This window comes from Mustela nivalis (assembly GCF_964662115.1).
Source record: "Mustela nivalis genome assembly, chromosome: 8".
Classification (NCBI taxonomy): domain Eukaryota; kingdom Metazoa; phylum Chordata; class Mammalia; order Carnivora; family Mustelidae; genus Mustela; species Mustela nivalis.
In genome coordinates, this window is record NC_139027.1 from 111,117,791 (window position 1) to 111,139,621 (window position 21,831).

General features: G+C 38.0%; 1 protein-coding gene across 4 annotated transcripts in view; it reads right to left on the reverse strand.

Moving 5' to 3' along the window:
• The window catches only part of PLCB1 (phospholipase C beta 1), a 679,075-nt gene that overhangs the window by 177,498 nt on the left and 479,746 nt on the right, over positions 1-21,831 (reverse strand). For all 4 annotated transcript variants that reach the window (XM_082744416.1, XM_082744417.1, XM_082744418.1 and 1 more), the window contains exon 10: positions 4,509-4,655. In XM_082744416.1, the coding sequence (XP_082600542.1) occupies positions 4,509-4,655 (147 nt within the window). The remainder of the gene's footprint in view (positions 1-4,508; positions 4,656-21,831) is intronic.

Here is a 21,831-nt window from a genome sequence, read left to right on the forward strand (position 1 = left end):
TGGATTCCCAAAGAAAAACAATAATTTAAAACACAATCACTACTTGATGGACTGCCAAGACTATCCAAAACCCCAGAAAAATGACCATCGTAATTAAAAATCATCTCATTCTGTACATATATTTCTCTCAATGATCCTATTTATTTTTCCTTTTGGACATCTTGATGGTCAACAAAGGAGCAATAATGAGTAAAGAAATAGACATAATAATAATAACATACTGCTAAATTGATTGGTTTTCACACTGTACATTTAATTTTTATAGTTCTTTTGAATGCTTGGAAGACAACATTCCAAATATCAAAATCCTCCTTATTTGAATCTAGACTAGCATTTCTCAGGAATACTAGTTCATAATATGCTATAGGAAAATAAATAGGGTGGTAACAGTGAGGGGAGAGGTCTTATCATAACCATGACCTCTCTAAGCTTTTTCCTACATTTAAAACACACTGCAGGGCGCCTGGGTGGCTCAGTGGGTTAAGCCGCTGCCTTCGGCTCAGGTCATGATCTCAGGGTCCTGGGATCGAGTCCCGCATCGGGCTCTCTGCTCAGCAGGGAGCCTGCTTCCCTCTCTCTCTCTCTCTCTGCCTGCCTCTCCATCTACTTGTCATTTCTTTCTGTCAAATAAATAAATAAAATCTTTAAAAATAAAAAAATAAATAAAACACAGCAATAGATGCCAACTTTGGTTGTACCTAGCATTTTAAAAACTCATTTGAGTAGGAAACTCCTTTTTCCATCACATACCCCCTATACAAAATAACATTTCTATAGAAAAAGTTTCTTCTTGTTCTGGAAATGCTTATAAAATATAATAAAATCTCACTTTCTAGGTATTGATTTTAACATTTAATTGGTTTCTATTCGGTTATACATTGGTTATAACTTTATTTTATAATATTCTTAATTGGCTTTGGGAAGCTTGGACTTCTATATCATCAATGTTATATTCAAAAGCCTCTGGGAGAGTTCTACATTAGGTTTCTCTATAATTAAAGCAAGGATACTAATAATATCGTATGAGGTAAAACCAGATTGTACTAATAAGTCAAAGAGAATTTCAAACAAAACATCCAAAGCCCATATTAGAATTTATACATACATTTTTTTTGTTGTTAACTATATGAATCTTCTTTTTAATTCCCTGTAGGAAAATGAAAAATTTTGACTGGTATTGGGATAAGGTGACACTGTAAAAATGTGGATTTATATAATGCAAACCTCAGTAAAATTATATATGGTTCAGAAAAGTGAACAAGTTAAAAAAATAAATAAAGATCAGGATATGGTTTCACATAGATAACATAGTTTTAAACCTGAATATTTGAAAATTTGTGATTCTAATGCTACAAGAAATTGAATAGTGGGAGAGAGAATTGATTTACTTGGTCAGAAATCATGTGTATCAGGTGATAGTGATATGAAACTTTTATTTTGAAATTGGAGATAGTTATTTGAGCTCTTTCTTCATCAAAAAAGAGAGTAGACCCTTCTTTTTCCTAGTATCTGAAAGTTCCAATTACGGATAACTATTAGCTATTAATATGCTAACACCCTAAAACCAAGCCAACACAATGAAGCCAAATTCTCAAACACATCTGTGCTTACCAAGTTATTCAGAGGAAGGGTGAATGAGTGACTCTGGAAGAAATTCACTGGACGAAGAATCCTTAATGAAATGCAGTTAAAAACAACAAAAAGGAATTGCAGAGAAAAACTGAACAGTATTCTGTAGTTTTATCATTCCTACTGATACCAAATAATTTTCTTGGAGCTATTATTGTGTTGTTAGTAAAGCAAATGAATTGATTATGTATAATTTCATAGGTATCAAGATTGATAAAGAAAGCACGGTTATAGAATCAGCAATTTAAATAAATTAGAAGATGGGAATGAAAATAGTTTTGTGAGCTAGAACAGTTCAGACACAAATGTATCTTTTCTTGCTTTGTTCACTCAAATGGTCCAGAAACAATGTTCCATGATGTAGGGTTCAAATTGTTGTTATCTGTACAATTTTTTTTTCACTGAAGGAAAACAAAGGTCATTTGGGGAAAAGTCTGATTCTGTGGTGGTGCAGAAAGGAACACGATGAGCCTGGAAGATCTTTATATGCCAGAAAGCAAGGACATTTTCAAAGATCAATGGGTCATGTCAAGAGACTATAGAAGCCATCAACCAAAACTGAGACAATTTGAGTACTGAAAAGAGAACACTGCCTGTTGTTGGTGAACCTACATAAGATCTGAAAACCATAAATCCATAAAGATAAGCAAAGAGACTCTATTCTAAGAGAAGGTAAAACTAGTAGATGGTGTATCCAGTTAGTCTTATTATTCAATCATTTTGCTACCATTGCTTCATATATTATAAGACAAATAATATAGATACTCATGAATGTAAATACATCAGTTGGAAGGACTTAAAATGGACTCTTAGTAAAATTACTGCATATCGTGACTTTCAGGCAGGTGAAACCACGTATGATGTCCAAAATCGAACTGAAAATATGCTTCTGTATTTTTAGGAATATTGTGGTCCTAAGTATATGACAAATGCAAGATGCTGTCATCTGCCAGTCTTTATAGGTATATTGTTTAGGAAGCTATCAACTGAAAGGTCTTAATGAGGTTCTGAAAGTCTCCTCAAACTTGAATGAGAAACAAGATTATGCCTTTAATTTCAACCTCTATGTAAAATGTAATATCTCTTCAGTTATAAATGCAGGTCACAAATCACAGCAGTACAAGCAGAATTGTGAGCCATAAGGAGAAATAACAGATATTTTCACAATATTATTTATACTAATATTTAAATTGTGCTTATAGAAATATGTTATTTTACCACACATCTCTTTTTTAATATTTGATAAAAATATTTTGTTAGAAATTATCTCCTCTTTCATCCTATATATTTTATTATATGCATTTATCACTACACTTAGAAGGGTTCATTAACATTCACCAGAATGTTAAATTCATTGATGGTACCAAATAAGATTAAGATTCCCCTGAGAAGATAAAAAATTAAAAATAGTTTGACACTCCTTCCAATGAGACCTATGGTTTATGTTTTCTGCCTTTGAATCCAGGTAGGTTTGTGACTGTTTTGACAAATAAAGAAGTGACCACACAGAACTTCAGAGGTGAAGTATAATAAGGCAATTAAGCTTCCTCCTTGTTCTTTGGGACATCTGTTCTTGCAGCCATGTCTACCTATGCTGGGGCTGCCATACTGTGAGGAAGCCCAAGCTACATGGTGAGGCTCTTATAGGCAAAAGATGAGTAGTCCTAACTGAGCTCAAGTTCCAGACATGTTGGAGAAGCATCCAGATGATTCCAGCATCCAATGTGTTTGCCTTATCCCCAGACACTTATTTGGCAGTTGAAGCCCAGGACACCAGGAAAGAAAGACAAGCCATCTCCTCTCATGCCCTCTCTGAATTCCTGACATACAGAAAATGGAGCAAAATAATATAGTGAGTGTTTTATGTCACTGAATTTTTGAGTGACTTCTTATGCAACAAGAAATGACAAGAATAAAAGTTAGGATGAACCAAATATGAATCTAGTTAGTTTTTGGCATGCATCTCTCCTAGTAGATAATGCCAGTTGAAACAAAACAGGATGCCTGAGAGCCTCCCAGTTTTTATAGAGAACATACAACTGCATTTTGACTGACCAGAACTCAGACTATGTGGTTCTGTCCTGATGCTCTCAGATTATATGGAAGCATCCTGAGACAGCTCACTCTCACTGTCTGCAGGCTACTTTGCTCTCTCTGTCGCAGATTCATTTTTATTCTAAGCTATTTTTTCACTGAGTGTGGGACACCAGGCCAGTGCCCCATTTGATACCAACACAACCTACATTTGTACTGGGATCAACGGATCGCCTTAAGGAATTTAGATGAAAGAACTGCTTATGTCTCATGTAACTGGGACTATGAAATTCTCTTTGACACCCCTGAAAATACAATGCCTGGGTCTCCCTTATCATTATGTTCTTCTTAGCTTTGCCCATCTATCCTGCAATACAAACTACATGTCCCTATTTACAAAGAAGTATAGGTTGTCATTCAGGGTTAAATCTGTTTACATCTAAAGCTCCATTCTACCTTGGGAAAAATTAGCTATTTGCCTTGAAGTCATACATAAGTCAAGCATGCTTTGGAAATTTCCTGTACATGAAAACAATCCAGAGTATTGCCAAAGGCTTGAAGTCCACTGAAGAAGTAGTTCAGTTGCACAAAAATTCCATTGGCCCAAAGATACCAGATGTGATATGTTCTAGAAGACTTAAAAACTGGGAAAGAGATACGTTGTGAAGAAGTGATATGTGATACGACGTCTTACAGCCGGAAACTGCTCCCAGAGCTCAGTTCTCAGAGGTGTTTTATAGGAAATGAAAGAATACACGCCTTCCCTTCTGAACAACAGAAAGTAGGGGTTGGTGAAATTTGGGGAGATGGCCTAAAGTCATTGTCAGAGAACTATGAATTCATACCTGTGAGGTAGGTGTTGTGTGAGGAATTGATGAAATAGTGAGAGAGGGGTTGAGACATATCTTCATTCAAATCCAGTTTCTCAGGTGAAACGACTCCATTTTCTTCTCCACTCAGATAGCGCATAAAGCCATCCACTGATATCTGTCCTGGAGGAAATAAAGAGTTAAGAAGAATGTGAAAGCGTCCTTTCTACGGAGTACTGGTATCATGTCGCTTGAACTTTTTTTTTCTTTTTCCTGAAAACTCTGGTACATCCAAGGTAGAAGACAATAGCCACAATTGCATTTTAACATGGATAACAGAAGTCGAGGATTACATTATTTCACAATTATCTACCAATGCCACAGAGAATGGAGAAAAATACATTTACATGAACCTCCCTGACTTTCAGAGGATTTAAATACCTAAATACCAATCTCTTGTTATTAAATTAAATGGTTATCAACTTTATGGATGAACATCAAAATGTTATTAGCGCTTATCTCTGGGTAATACAATTAGGAGTGAATTTCCAAATTTTCTGTTATTGTATATATGTTACTTTGATAATCAAAAAAGTTATTCATGAGTGGCTTTATTATTTAAAATAAAGCAGAAGTATTTTCAATTAATGATCTTTTTCTCTGAAACAGAAACTACAGATGATTACAAATGAGTCTGTCCCAGGAATAAAAAATTGAATGTTCAGAAACAAAGAGGTTTTAAAATTTCTTGTGTAGAATGACTACTTCAAATGGAAGGGCCATGACGCACACTTCGGTTTACTTGGACCCTATTTAGAATTTTTGCTTTTGCTGTAACCTCTCTGAAGTGACTAATGCTAAATATTGAGATAATCCTTTATCTTTATTGCAGTAATCTTTATGGAATGCCCAGAAAGGCCATCCTCACTCTTTTGATTCATTGCCACAAGTTTATTTCTTCAACCTTAACAATCAGAGCCTCCAAAACCCCAGCACATTTAAGAGCAGTGGAGACATTGCTTGTAAACATTGGAGGGTAGCATTTCTTTCTTCTTGTTGAAACAGTTTTATGATAACATAATAGCGTTGTACGTTTGCTTAAAAAAAAAAATAGGCACTGAGATGGACAAACAGGAAAACTAAAATTTCTCTAAACATGCCTAACTCTTTATTCAGACATAGGTGCTGTTAAGATCTTGGTGTATATGCTTCCAGCAAAAAAAAAAAAAAAAAAAAAAAAAAGGGTGTGTATGTGTAATTTTTTTTGAAGGTGCAATCATTTATTAATTTTATTAGATTAAACTTAATTGGAATAATAACCTTTGTATTGGTGGAACAATATATGATAAAAATTGTCATGTAATCTGTAATATTTGTATTTTATATGTATAACATTTGTATTTTATATGTATAAATATGTAACCATAGCATGACTAAGTAATATTCCCTTATCATTGGACAATAAAGTTATTTCTAATTTTTCACTAGAGTAAGTGACATTGTACTGAATGCTCTGATGGTTAACTCTTTGTTCAAACCCTTAATTGTTTCCTTAAGATGAATTCCCAGGAATACAACAGCTGGTTCAAGACAATGCACATTTTTAAGGCTTTTAGTATATATAACTAATTTGCTTTCTGTTAAAGTTCTAACAAGTTACTCTTTCATCAGTGTTTTTTTTCTTCTCTTCATCCCTACTCTAACCTTGCAGGTAAAAACACAATACACAATAATTCTATTTTTATTGAACATTACTCTCGAATGATAAGAGCTATATCATCTACAAGTGTCAAAGCTAGTGTTAACTATTTACCATAGTCTGAATCTTTTATTTATGTACTTATTTGACAGATAAAGAGAGCGTGTGAGAGGAGGGGCAGAGCAAGAGGGAAAAGGGGAGAGACAGATGCCTCCCTGAGCATGGTACATGATGTGGGGTTCGATCCTGGGACCCCAAGATTGTAACCTGATCCAAAATTAAGAGTCAGACACTTAACTGACTGAGCCACCCAGGAGCCACTGTAAATCTTTTCACATCTAATATATGTCTCAAAATAATAAATATTTTTCCCAGTTCTGGGGAAACAGCTAAATTGCCTTTACTATTTTCCAGGAATAAATAAACTAAAAAAATAAATTTGGTTATTGGGTCTTGATCAGCAGAGCTGGGTTTTATAAAAAGAAAAATCTTCCTAATCAAACTGAAATAGGAATAATAATCTGACTGTGAACTTTTAAAAAGTCAGCATTAACGTATACCTTGATAATTTCAGTAATGACAAAGAGAAAAAGTGTTAAGTTCTCGTGCCTTAGAAGTAAGAAATAGGACATGAAGGTCTTCATCCTGCTATGTTTGTATGAATTTATTTATTTTTTTTCAAGAGTTTATTTTTAAGTAGGATGCCTGGGTGGCTCATGGTTGAGTAACTGCTTTCAGCTCAGGTCATGATCCTGGAGTCCTGGGATGGAGTCCCACATCAGGCTTCATGCTCAGCAGGGGGTCTGGTTCTCCCTCTGACCTTCCCACTCTTCTGCTACTCTCATTCTCTCTCTCCCTCAAATAAATAAAATCTTTTTTAAAAAAGAGTTTATTTTTAAGTAATCTCTCTACCCAACGTGGGGCTCAAACTGATAACCCCGAGATCTAGAGCTTCATGCTCCCATTACCGAGCCCACCAGGCTCTCCTGTTTGTGCACATTTTTAATAGATGCCATAATTTGTACCTTCAAATCGCCAACACCTAACAAAGCAATTGTTCCAAACATTCTACTGTTGATAAGAACGCTTTGGGTACTGCGCCCGAAGCCTTGGTTTTAAAATTCATTTATAGTTAAATGCGTATATCCTTTCAGACTGGCTTCATTTTGGAAACAAACTAAAATCAACGCATGGAGAGTCAAAGCTATTTCAATAGATGGCTTTAAAAACTATTCTGGGGGCGCCTGGGTGGCAAAGTGGGTTAAGCCTCTGCCTTCGGCTCAGGTCATGATCTCTGGGTCCTGGGATAGAGCCCCACATCGGGCCCTTTGCTCAGCAGAGAGCCTGTTTCCTTCTCTCTCTCTGCGTGCCTCTCTGCCTACTTGCGATCTCTCTCTGTCAAATAAATAAATAAATAAATCTTAAAAAATAAAAAAAAATAAAAACAATGAAAAAATAAAAACTATTCTGCAGGGGTACCTGGGTGGCTCAGTGGGTTAAGCCTCTGTCTTCGGCTCAGGTCATGATCCTAGAGTCCTGGGATCGAGACCCGTATTGGGCTCTCTGCTCAGCAGGGAACCTGCTTCTCCCCTCTCTTTGCCTGCCTCTCTGCCTACTTATGCTCTCTCCCTCTCTCTGTGTCAAATAAATAAATAAAATCTTAAAAAAAAAAAAACGATTCTGGAGTATCAAACTCATTAGAAATACATTAAAAAAAACAACAATTTCGTCATTGTCCTCCTTTCTTTCTGTGACACGTCCAACGTGGCAGCTTCTTCCATTAATGCCCATTCCTCCCTCCTTCTTTCCTTTCCTTTTTGCTTCTCTCATTACCTTCCACTTCTCTACCATCTTGTTTAACAAAGAGTCATCAAACATCTACCATGCAATGGGTCCACAGAAAAATAAAGCACCGTGAAGCACAGACCTCTGTTCTGCCTTCACAGAACTCAAAGAAAGTAAGATCATTCATGCCTTGCAAACCAGGTGTGAGCTCCCCCAAAGTAGGGTGCGCGTTTGTATCCTTGTCGTCCTGGAATCTACCACAGTGCTTTGTGCACCGTAGCTGTTCAATCAGCCCTTTTGCGGGGGCTCGGGGGCTGATTAGTGATTCAAAATAGGAAATAAGTTCATTTCAAACTGGAAGATCACCAAGGAGAGCATCATTTTGATTCTTTGGTCCGATCAGGTCTAGTCATATGAAATTGCTAATGTTGACATTTTTTAACCTATGCCAATGACAATTTCATCCAGCTCAGCCCTAACTCCAATTATTTCTCAGAGGACAGGGAGTCAAGGCAAGTGTCTTAGGGACCAGAAAAGAAGAAGTAATGTGATTGATGGAATATTGTACACACCAGGGGGCTGTGGAGTGTGGAAAGCTCACAAGTGTAATGTTCTTTCTGAAGGCATAGAAATGACAGCAATAAAATACTGTGGGACTAAACCAACTGGTGTGGTGACTCTCAGGCTGTCATGTCTGTTATCTTGCAGGAATAAATATCTTTTGGTCCAACCAGTGACTCTAGAGAGCATTTTAAACAAAACATGCCAATATGGTAAGGGTGACTAATTTTAACTTGAACATTGATGCCCATTTATTGTGTCTAGTGCTTTCTGGAGGCTTATGCTGAGAAAAATTCTGAGTCACGCTTATGACTAATTTTGGTATGTTTTATGGGTGCAGGACAGAAAAGTGGGAGGGTACAAAAGCTATATATTTGTTATTCTCAAGTGAGGATACTGTAATTAAGATCAAGTTATACTTTACAATATACCAAAGAACATGTGTCAAACTTTCATTTAATTCATTACTGAGAAAACTAGGAAAATGACAAAGCCAAAGAGGGCTATGAAACACTAAGGCATACATACGTATGTGTCAGCATATTACCCAAACAAAAACCCCACAAACCTATAAAAATATTGCTAAATAATATATAAAGATGATTAATGTTCTGTAGGTCAATTAAACATAAACTTCGGTTATCTTCTCTATCTTTATTATTTCATAGGAGTTGATTTTAACATAATGTTTTAGTTTAGATTAAAATCAGTAAAAAAAAAATAAGAGTTGAGTGAGTCAGTACTTGCAAGGACTATTTATAATTAATTTGATCAAATAATTTAAAAAATCCCTAGTGAAGGAATTTACTTAACTTTGAGTACCAACAATGCAAGAGTTTGGAGGACAGTTTAGGATATGACTGCAGACTGCAGGTGAGCAGACACCTGGGGGCAATTTTTCAACTCCAAAGCTTGGCTTTGCTAATAAAGGAGCCAATATGCAAGGTTTCTGATGCATCAAATGACTAGGCAGAGATATGTCAAAGTCAAGAAAAGTCAATGAAACAGTAAGGATAAGGCATAGTAGGCTCATATGTCGTGAGGGCCAGGAGTACATTTGCAAAAATGCAGATTTTTTTGGCATAATAAGTTAACTTAAACAATAGTTCTGACTGGCTCTGGGACAGAAAACACACTTATAGAGGATTTTCGTTTGTTGCATATGACCTACAGCTGGAGAATTGCTGTTGACTTAAATGTATCAGTCCTTCTTTCTCCATCAACCTTGCACTGTTTTTGCAAAACTGCTTAAATTTTTTTTCCTGGCCCACTGAGGAGCATAGAAAAATGAAAACCCTTGAGAGTTAGGATAGGAAACACTGCTTTTCTTAAAAAAAAAAAAAAAATTAGTAACAGAACAAGAAATCTAGCTTCCATTTCTGTCAGCAGTAACTGATCGGGGACAAATTCCTTAACCACAGGCTGGGTAACCGATATGGGCTATTAAGTCTCTTCTCCCTCTAAACCTCAGTGAGTTCAAGTAGTTTAATATGTTAGGGATGATTACTAGCTAAATTAAAACAAACTGTCCCATAATAGGGATGACATTAGAAAACATCAAATCACAACTAAAAGCAATGCTACAATTTTCTGGAATAAAACCAAGAAGAGAAGTCCAGAAGGATGAGGCCAGCTTGCAAAGGCAACAAATAAAGCCGCTTACATATTTTCTTAATAGAAGATTGGTACATTTCCAACTGGACATGTCACTCATATCATGGCACCTACCAAAGTAGGAAAAATAGAATTCCCTTAAGGAATAAGAAAACGCAGCTCTATGAAACTTTTCTGTTCAGAAGCTCTGGTGTCCGATGAGAAAGGAAACTGGTGAGGTATGAGTGGAAAGATCTGACTTCAGTGGGAAGAAACAATCTTGAAAGAGATAAAAGAGGCAAGTGGCATGAAAAAACGATGTTCCCTAAGGGCCAAATATACGTCTCATAATTCTTCAGCGATATCTTTGCTGCAAAGAAACTGTCATGCATTGTTGTACAAAGGTCATGGCCAGCAACGAGACCTCTGCCTCCTTCTGCTTCCCTCCCTCCTATGGGTCAGATAATGACTGAGGCTCCTCTGGTGTCCTCCTGAACATTTCAGGAAGACAGAAATTTGAAACTCTGCTGTGACAAGATGAGATATTCCAGGGATGCTTTAAAACCATTGATGTGTCCAGTGACCCTCAGCTGGATTTTTCTCATGCTTACAAGTGCACATGCAAATGCTCTTGTATATTTATGAGGTAAAAGCTATTCTGATGCCTTCTCTAAACCTGGGGACATCCAATGACTTTTGGGAAAAATTAAGAGTAAGGAGGATCTGTGTCCACAAAAGGGAGCTCTGGAGACTACAACAGAACGGTCTATCAAGAGCTTGGTGGACTGGTTCTTTAACCTTCTCAAGTCCTGACCACTTTATCTACTGGCTTCTAGAAAGCTAGATCAACAGAACTTACTCCCTTGAATATCTGTTCCAGGCATCTAAGAAAAGATCGAGTCTCTCCAGGAAGAACAAAAATCTTGACCTTACCCTTTCAAAATCCAGTTGGGGCACCACTTGGTGGTGGTTATTAATGAGCACATTTGTAGTGAGGGCCTAACTCTGTGTATCAGAAGTTGAGAATAATGAGGATGTGTACATCAGCGTCCTGACATTCAGGATGCAAAAAAACATAGCATGTAGAATTCTTTTTTGATGCCCTTTGATGTGCAGTTCAGGTTATTTTCAATTGGGGTAATATCCTACTGTACACGTAGCTAAAGAGTTTGGAGTCCCATTTAGCAAACTCATAATTTCATGTTGGCTACATAGGAACCTTCTAGTCTAACTCATTGTGGTCCAGTTCTGTTCTCTTTTACCATTCCACTGCCCAGGTCTGGCACAAGATAGAGGAGAATTGGCTGAGTGTGGCCAGTTGGTGGAGTGGCAAAGCTAGTTAAGAAGCCACCCCACTATTTTGCTTCTGATGTACAGACACTAATACATGAGATGTCTGGGGGAAAACAGTATGGTTCACAAGCAATAGACAAGGGTTGTTTTCTAAAATTAGATCTCTTTCATAGCTGCTGCCCAGAACCACTTCTACTCTGATGAAGAGTAGAAATAAGCCCCCTCACTTTCCCTTGTTAGAAGTAAATGGTTCCAGATCTTTTTGTCGATACTTTTGGTATTTACCACTATGTCTCAAAATAATGTTTGTAGTACTATTTTTTGACTTCCCACCATGGGAGATGAGGATAGTGCTCTTTCGTTTCTCTACCTCACAGCACATATACACATTCTTCTCATCCTTCTGAGATAGTTACATTGTAGTTTATTTAGATCAGTATTCAGCGCTTATATTATCATGGCTATGTATTCTATTCAGGGTTGAGTCATGTAGTAAACCAATAATTATTTTTCTTCCCACGCACAATTTAAAATTTTCCCTGTAGTTAATAATTGTCTTGTTTTGTCATTTGCTTAATTTCTTTGCATGTATCTTGAATCCAACTCAAATGCTCAATCAGTTATCTAAACCTCCTTGCAATATGTTCAAATATAACACATGTGCTCCCAGCTTCACTTTCTTGAAGAAGTCTTTTTGGAGTCTTATGGCCTACTCCAATCTAGATTGATTAACTTCCATTTCTTTCATCTTTGTTCTTTGTCGAAGTTCTTTCATTTTTTTGTATATCATGTCTTCCTCTTTCATAGTTAGCCTTTTCATTTTAGTGGTAGCACATTTGTCAGTAGATTCCTGAGAAAGTGTACATGAGTGTGAAAATTTTCGAGCCTTGTATGTCTAAAATGGTTTCATGACACTCACAGACTTGATTACTAGTTTAGCTGGGTATAATAGTCTAGGTTGGAAAAAATTTTCTTTTAAATTTTTGTGGGAAATTTTGCTTCATTGTCTTTTAGCTTCTAGTATGGTTATTAAGAGATCTGAAAACTTATTAATTCACCATCCTTAAAACAGTTATGTGGCCTATTTTAAAAAATTGTTTATTTTCTCTTCCTGGAAATTTTTAGCATCTTATTCAGTCCCAGTTTCCTGAAATTTTGCAACACTGTGCTTTGGTATAAGCTTTTCTTTGTCTTTTATGCTGGGCACTCTTTGACCCCTTTTAGTATGAAAGCTATTATCCTTTTATTTGAACATTTCATGAATAATCCTTATGATAATTTCCTCTGTTCTTTCTTTCTGGAACATTATTTCGGCAGATTTTGCATTTTAATACATCCTCTTTTCTATTTTTAATTTTATTTCTTTTTCTACTTTCTGGGAGATTTCCTCAGCTTTTTTCCCAACACTTCTTTTAGTGTTGTTTCTCCTGTCCTTTTTTCAATGTCTAAGAGCCAGTTTGTGTTCTCAAACATTTCTTTAAAAAACAGCATTGTGTTCTTTTTCAATAGTAGCAATATGTTGTTATCTTTCTAAGGATATAAATAATATATGTAATTATTAATTAATTAATAATATAATTAAAGTTTTTCTTATTTAAATATAATTAAAGTTTTTCTTCTCACTACATAACCATTATTTTGTCCAAAGTTACATATTTTCCTTATATCTACTTTTTTTTTTAAAAGATCTTATTTATTTATTTGAGAGACAGTGGGCAAAAAAGAGAGAGAGAGGAGCAGGGGGAAGTAGACTCCCCGCTGAGCAGGGAGCTGGACATGGGGCTCAATCCTAGGACTTCAGAATCATGACCTGAGCTAAAGGCAGACCCTTAACCAACTGAGCCACCCAGGTGCCCTTCCTTATTTCTACTTAAAAAAAAAAAAAAAAAAAGAAAATTTTCTTCATATGTTCAGTAATTTTTAGTTTTCTGTTTATATTTCAAATTGGTAAACTAAAAAGTTTCATTGGATTTTTGAATGCATCTGGATAACTGACTATAAATTGAAAATAAATTTTCATTGTAGAGGGATCATTCTTTGTGTCTTTGGAGCAACTCCTAACGTCAGTACAGTTAGGTCTTTCATCTTGGGCTGATCAGAGTCCTGAGAGATCTATCTAATCACCTGCCAAGAGAGTGCAGGCCTGCACGTCAGTACTCCAGAGCACACGGGGAAAGAAGGAGGGAGGACTCAGCACTCAGTAAGTTTATGTATATATAAAATATGTTACTTTATCTCCTTGTTTCAGTGTGGTAACCTTGTGTCATCTTCAGACCCTCTGTCCTCTTGTCTCCAGAGAGTAAACCTTCAGTCTTTATCCAGGTGGGAGTTCTGACTATTCCTAACAATAGTTAACTAGTCCTCCTTATTTTAGGCCAAACCCATGTTCAGATGAACCTAAGATCATCAGTTTTTAAGACTTTTAAGTGTTCATGGAATAACTCAGATTGGTCCCTAGCTTTTCACATGTCAGATCATGGTCAGTTTTCTTAGAATTGTTATAGCTGTAAGTACATAGCTAGCTGCCAACATTATGCAATTATTATCCCTTAACCTATTGTCTCCAGCCTTCCCAGATTATGCCTTTAAGAAATATTTCCTTTGATGCAATTTTATTTGGTTTAAAGAGAATTTAATTTAGATGAATATATTCAGACCATCACATTTCTCCTGATATTCCATGATTTTTCTACTACACCAGACTACAGAATGTTTAAGTTTAAAAAGTCAGATTTCACATGCTTTATCACTTTATCCTACTACTTTTAGGTAAAATTGAATCTGATGGGAAGAACTGAAGGTCTTCTGTTATAGACCTACTTTGCCTGGTCAGAGACTTTTCACAGGTCTCCCTAGTTTTCCTTAATTTACATCTTTCTAGTGCAGAGTAAGCAGTGACTAATATTTCATCACAGAAGGCATTAGATGCATTTGTCAGTCGGGTTTTTCCCAGGTAGAGAGTAGTCAGAGTAACAGAAGCAGTCTGAGCGCTCAGGTACTTACCAGCTAGAAATGTGCTTGGTTTCTCTTACCAACCTCATAAGGCTGCTGGTGTGGAACAGGTATGGGAGTGTGTATAAGGACAGGTCAATGTCCACAAGTTTCTAAGGCAGTCATGACAGAGACAAGCTGGCCTTTGATTTTATGAATGTCAGTGAATTTTCTAGCTCCCCTTACGGTGGTCCTGGGATGTGTCCCTCATGATTTCATTCAATCAGAAGAAAATACCATACAGATTTAATTTAATGTAATTCTATTTCCCAAGTCTCTCATGTAAAATTACAATTTGACTTCAAAGCACTGCCTGAGAAATTATCTGATTAAATCTTAAAAAAACTATTTAAGGAGACTTCTGGAACTAAATTCTAAGGCAGCTGAAATAAATTGCATATTCAATTCTGGGGTAGTTGGGAGTATTTAACAGATGAGAGATTTCCTCTCTTCCTTTCCAAGTCCTCTCACCCTTCTGGAGTACACACAGCAACAAAATATTCTAACTTTGCCCCAGGGAAGAGAGATTTGGCAGAGAAGGGAGAGCTAAGGGACATCTTTTCTTACTGGTTTGAGGGCACTCTTTGACTAAGACTTCCTTGCCCCAAGTCTTGGGGAAGTTCCAGATAAGTATGATGTCCTGAAGAGAGAAGGCTATGACTCTTCCTGGAGATGCTCCAGAAAGTTCCAAGCTCTGGTGTTCCCTGGTGGCTAGAAACAGCAGAATGATTTTTATTTCCTCCCTCTGCTTAGCCCCTGACAGATACACTAATCAGGCAGCATTAAATGTCTAAAGCCATCAAAAGAGACCAGAAAGAGGGGGCTAGGATAATTCAGAATAGGGCAAATCAATTCTTAAACAATAGAAGAGTTGATTGTACTTCATTACTCTGCAATGACAAGTTACCCACCTTGTCAACACCCTCTCTTAACTTCTTTGTTCAGCCTGGTAGAATTTCTTTTTAAATTCCCAAGTAAGAAGCATATCTGAAATAAATCCACAGGTCCTCATCTTTTACCTATAAGCTTATGAAAGTGACTTTTGATAAGGTCCGGTAACCCAAGCTAATGTTCTTCTGTGCACTGAGACTTCTAGGCCTGGGGGTAAGTCCTCAGCCCCATATTTTCTCAAGATACTTTTTAGGAACTACATGACCAGGGGAAGAAAAAAGTATAGCAGGGTATGCTTAAAAGCTTATCTCTAAATAGAATTCATGGCACATTCCTAAGGTGCCATGAAAGTCCCACCGTCAGACTCTTTTCTGTTGAGTTTGTGTTTTTTGTCAGGTTGGTTACATTGGTAATGACCCCATCATGGCATCAAAGCACTACTATGGAACTGTTCCTGAGCTAGACCTAAAGGGAGATGGAAGGCGGTGGCAGCAAAAGGCTCAAGAAAAAAAATTATGCCATGGAGCTTCAAGGAAAGAAAATATAATGGTGTATTTACAAACACAGTATTTTTTTTATTAATGGATTCTGACTTGAAAGGAAGTATTTTATATAAGTGCAAGCAGGATATGGAAGGTAGAGAGAACCAGCCTTTGAAGAACTCCATGAGTTGAATCTATTTCCAGCATATTATTTCACAAACCTTTCTAAACTGCTTAATATATATATAAATATTCACTCATTTCATCCTCATGATAACTCTGTGAAGTGGGTAATACTTTTACGTCCAATTTATTGATGAGAAACCTAAGGCACGTACTTCGCCTAACGTAACACAGCTTACAAGGGGATAAAATGGGACTAGAACCCAGGTAGTTAGGCTTTGTGTTCTGTGCTTTAACTACTATGTTATCCTGCTGTAGAAGACACCATACATAATCTGGGAGAAGGTAAATAATGACAAAAATATCACCATTGCCATCATCATCACTGGAGAAGGAGCTACCCTCACTTGAGCACTGACCATCTGTTAGGCACAGATATCCTACGAGAAAAATCCCTTCCTATTTTCAGTTGAACAAAACTGAAGCTTAGAGAGGGAAGTCGCTTGTTTGAGGTCACAGGGGTACACAGTGCAAGTGCTAGATCCGGGCCCATGGCGGGGAATGAAGAGAGACAGATGGTTGGGGGGTAGGACTGAAGCTGTCTATTCCCCTAACTTTCCCAACACTGGCCCGAATGAGGGACACAGATGATGAAAAGGAGAGGGTCTTGCTTCCATGGCAGTTAGCTTTATCTGGCTCCTGGATTAGTCCTAAAAATAGCACTGAATGTGAGCAAGGAAGAGTTTACCCCCCCCATGATTTACTTATCTCTCTAAAACGTGTGACTTTAATCTGTTAAAAGAAGCTGGGCTCAGGCAGGACAAGTGACCCATCTGGCAGAGGCGTGAGGATTAGCTCTTTGATTTGGATTTGTCTGTCAAGGTCTAAAATTCTTTTTCAGACTTCATTTACATTCTAAACTCTGCCAGTGATTTAAAGGCTTCCTCTAGCATTTTTATAACTCGTAAGTCTGACTTTAAGGAAGAAAAATAAAATAAAACAGTAAATGTGTTATGCCAGTGTGAGGACCAGAGAAATGCTCAACAGAAGATGTGACATTATTTTGTGGGTTAGGGAAAAAGAAAAACAAAAAAACAGGTTAGCTTAAAAAAAAAAAAAATTGCCAAACACATGCAAATAACATCTTACAAGGCCTACAGGCACAGAGAAATTTCTACGAATTCAGTTTTGGAAGACAGATGGCCTATAAATCCACACAAAGTCATCACACAGTCGAGATGGGCAAACTGGACAATGAGTCTGCCACCTAGCATGGCCACCAGCCTCATTCTGTGGAGCCAAATGCCAATTAGACAGGATCTGGCACTCAAATGCTTGGATGTTACTGGGATTAGGTGGCTGAGAAGCCATTCAGCATTATTCAATCCCCACTCTTAATGTCATGATACCAGAGCATGTTGGAATGCTACTGGTTCAATGGTTTAACACCTTCCATGTCACTTCCAAGCACAGCACAGAAAAGCTATTCCTTTGGCTCATGCTGCTGCAACCTTTGTGCGAGGTCTGCTAGACCAGCTCAGAGAAAGCAAGTGCAGAAGGCTTGACTATGCCATGGCTCACCAAAGTCTATTTGTCTGCTTTCAGAAATCATCTATTAAATGACCCCTTTTCAAGAACCTTTACTTGGGCACAAACTTTCCTATGGCACTTGCCAACTAACTGTGCTTTTGTAGAGGATATGTACTTGGCCGGTTTCTTTATCTGTTTTCCAACCCTGGAGTCCATGTTACAGACTCTCATTCCATCTCCATTGAAAATCTGTTCAGTTGCCGTAAGTATGTTCAAATACAAGTCCACAATACTGTGTGTCCACGAAATGACTACATGCTCTCCATATCCTTTACGGATGAACCTCTCACCCAGCTGTCCTGGCTTTCTGAGTCCCCAGAGTTTCCCTTGCACTCAGTTGAACTTGTTGATGTGGTTTGCGTGAAAGTTCTTAATAATAACACCTAAATTCGAGTTAACACTTTCCGTTTATCAAAATGTTCTCATATCTGAGAGTTTATTTACTCCTCATTGTTCTGTTTGGGAGATAAGAGAGAGTTTTAGTATTTAACATGACAGAGAAACAAGCTCTGCCCCAGTGAGATGAAACAGTCCTTTTAAATGGCTGTGGTTAGGTAAGGACAGAATCCATATTAGAACCTTAATCTCTTTGTTTGTTTTTGTTTTTGTATATTTGTTTTACAGAACTGCACTGTATTTATCGAAAAAAATCCATGAACAAGTGGACTGACACAGTTCAAACTCATGTCGTTCAAGGGTCAACTGTACACATCTTTACCCTAGAACCTTGAGCTCTTAGACACAGACATGGAGTCTTCACGCAGGAGTTTTGTGAGTTCTGATGTATTATTAAGGGTTAGAGGTTCTCTGACGGCTGGGAACAGTTTGTTACATTTTATTAGTGTGGTGTCATATTGCTTTGTCAGAGGAGACCCTTTTCAATGGTTTCTGACCATAAAGCAAAGGAGGCAAAATGTTCTAGATTCCTAAACAGAATGTTATGTTCCATGGTCAGGCTAAACGTTTGCTTTTCTTTTTCTTTTTCTTTTTTTTTTTTTTTAAGATTCTATTTATTTATTTGACAGACAGAGATCACAAGTAAGCAGAGAGGCAGGCAGAAAGAGAGGTGGAGGCAGGCTGAGCAGAGAACCCGATGTGGGGCTTGATCCTAGGACGCTGGGATCATGACCTGAGCCAAAGGCGGAGGCTTAACCCACTGAGCCACCCGGTGCCCCTCAACATTGGCTTTCTAAGGGCAAGGACCAAACCTCACTTTCATTTATATTTCTTCCATTGTTTAGCATAAAGGCCAGCCCAGAACATGTGCTCACTTATGCTTCTGGATGAGCGCCTTATAGAATATTATCTCTTAGTGCTTTAAATGTCTCAGCATTCCTGAAATATAGCTCGACTGTCACTTTCCTCTTTGAAGGCCTTTCTTTCTTAAAGCAATTCCCAGAACTCCCCAGAACCTCAATAAATAAAATTTCCCCTTCCCTCCAAGCTTCCTTCACACTCAAAGGACACTTAACAGACACTGACTAAAGGAATGGAGATGTATTACATTCTATCTTGTATTATAGCTATTTGTATATGTCATCTCCCCTCCAAGTTAGAGTCTCCTTAAGATAGACTTTATCTTGATTTTGTTCCACTTCCTTGTAGTTCTTAAGTCATCTGGGCAATATATGTTTGTTTGATTAAAATGTCCATGTAGGGCACCTGGGTGGCTCAGTGGGTTAAAGCCTTTGTCTTCAGCTCAGGTCATGATCCCAGGGTCCTGGGATCAAGCTCCAAATTGGGCTCTCTGCTCAGCGGGGAGCCTGCCTTTTCTTTTCTCTCTGCCTACTTGTGATCTCTGTCTGTCAAATCAATAATACATAAAATCTTTTTAAAAAATAAAATAAAATGTCCATGTAATTAAGTCAAGTATGCATTAGAATAAAGAAGAGTTCAGTGAGCACCAGGTACCTTGGAGAAGTTCCTTGAGATGTGGAAGGGACTGGAAGTGTCTGAGGGTTAAGGTTTCCTAAAAGCATCCTCAGTGACTATGTTTGGGAAACTTCTAGAATTCATTTCCATATGGGAAACTTCTAGAATTCACTCCTGGACTAAACGCCAATTATGCACATGGATAATTCATTTGTTTTACAACCTTATTAGCTGCGTTCCCTTCCTTATTCTTTCTTTCTTTTTAAAAAGATTTTATTCATTTATTTGACAGAGAGAGAGAGAGAGAGATCACAAGTAGGTAGAGAGGCAGGCGAAGAGAAAGGAGAAAGCAGCCTCCCTGCTGAGCAGAGAGGCCAATGCAGGGCTCGATCCCTGGACCCTGGGATCATGACCTGAGCCAAAGGCAGAGGCTTTAACCCACTGAGCCTCCCAGGGCCCCCTTATTCTCCCTTTCTACTGGATCATCTCTCAGACTCTCTGTACCTGAATTCTCCCAGAGTTGGCCCCTGAGAGAACCCACGAAAAGACGAATTAGAGATATTAGTATGAAGCATCTTTGGCTTATTTTCTACATCTCAGGTAGAGAAGGCTGATTTTGTCCATCATCCTCAGTTAAGGCTTCATCTTAAAATAACGTTCCCTACTCTGTTTTGCTTTCACACTGGAGTCCTGGAGACCAGGGTGATTCAGAGTTAAGACAGAGTTCCTAGAGAATTGCTATAATGAATTAACAAAATTATTGGCCCTTCTCAGCTTCCTGACATTATTTCACCCATTGCTGTGGCACATTTTTATTTCACTTCAGCTGGTAAGTGTGAGGGTAAATGGTCCACATCTCACCTCCTCTGGGTTCCTTGTAGACACACTTTGTTTTCCCTGGAGTTGGTTCACTCTGCATTTGATGTCTCTCTCCCACTTAGTACAAGATAAACTATTAACAGTAGTAGACTATGGGTAATGCAGATGTTGGGAGCCAAATGTATGTGACATTGTTGCCTTTCTCCAGAACAGTGTAACCTGGCCAGGCTATTCCTTTCAACTGAGCCATAGCCCCCTGGTGAGAAGAGGGAAGGTATCATAGTCAGCAACTGGTGGTGCTATGTTCTAATAGGAGGTAACATCTGGGGGAAAGGACCTATTATCTGCTTTGTCCCAACAGCTCTCACATGAAATGGCAAAGCGCCTGGGGAAAAAACAGTTGGCTGAGGGAAAGAGGGTTTAACAAAATCTAGCAGTCTGGGGTAGACCAGGCTATGAAGCTCACGTCCCCACACCTTGGAACTGGCATTTGAGTTACTCTTTGACTATTTATAGCTTTCCTGATTGGTTGTTTTCTGAACAAAGGCCACTTCAGCTGTGAATGGACATGGCTGTGACTTTCTGGCTAAAGCTGTGCTTCTCAGCAGACACTGACATCACTGAAAGAAAAGTCTAGAGGAGAAAAAAAATCCCAGGGTTCACGGGCCAGATATGTGCCTCTCCTCAATCCTCTGCCTCCTGGGAAAAGAGGAAATGCAATCAAGGAAGGGAAAAGGGAAGCAAGTTACCAAGTCAACTAATGAACAATGGACCCATAACGGCTATCTTGAAACAATTTTTTTTTCCCTCATTTTAGCCAGTCTGAAATACAGAGAAGTCTATGAACATAGGAAACAGAGAGTCAAGAGGAGCTTGGAATATACTCACAGATGATAATGTCATTCTCCTGTGACCTTCCACAGGGGCCAGAAAGTCAATATGTGGAGTTTAAATGGAATCTTAATCAATAAAATACTAAAGTGGCTTTCCAGCCACTTTCCCAGTGTAGTAACTTAATTAAAGCATGAAAAGAACTGGCTACGTCATCCAGTTTGCATCTGCCTTTGTCTTTTGGGAAGAAAATCTCTCTCGTTTGAGTTGATTCTGTATATTCATTTCAAATCTTTTATTTATTTATTTATTTTGGTAACGCTACCTGGGTAATCTCTATAAGAATATTTAAATGGATGCCATCTTAATTGTGAGGCAGATCTTTAAACCAGTCAATACGCCCTCCAGATGAGTGGTTTTTAAACCGAGCATCCTGAATCTCCTGGGGTTTTGGCGGAAGGGCCTGCCAAGAATGAGGTGAATGGGGGAGACAGCTCCATGCCTCTCTTCAGCCAAAGGGCTTTGAAAGGTTTTCCCTACACATTGGCCTTTCCTGTGAGACTTTCTTAGAAGAAACAAACACAAGTAAAATAGGTTCTATCAAAGACAGGTTTGAAAATGACTTGTGGGGATGCCCACTGCTAACTTCTAAATAGCTGACTTGTATCTCTTTTCTCAGGAAGTCCTGGTGGAGGGTCCCAAGTGGGTCTGGAGTAGGAGGGAGGACTCTGTACTGGGGCCCAGAAAATATGGTCCCAGTCACTTTCTCAGCTGCCTTTCCTAAGAGTTTGGGCTAAATTGTTAGGAGAGAGGAGAGCCCATGTATTGA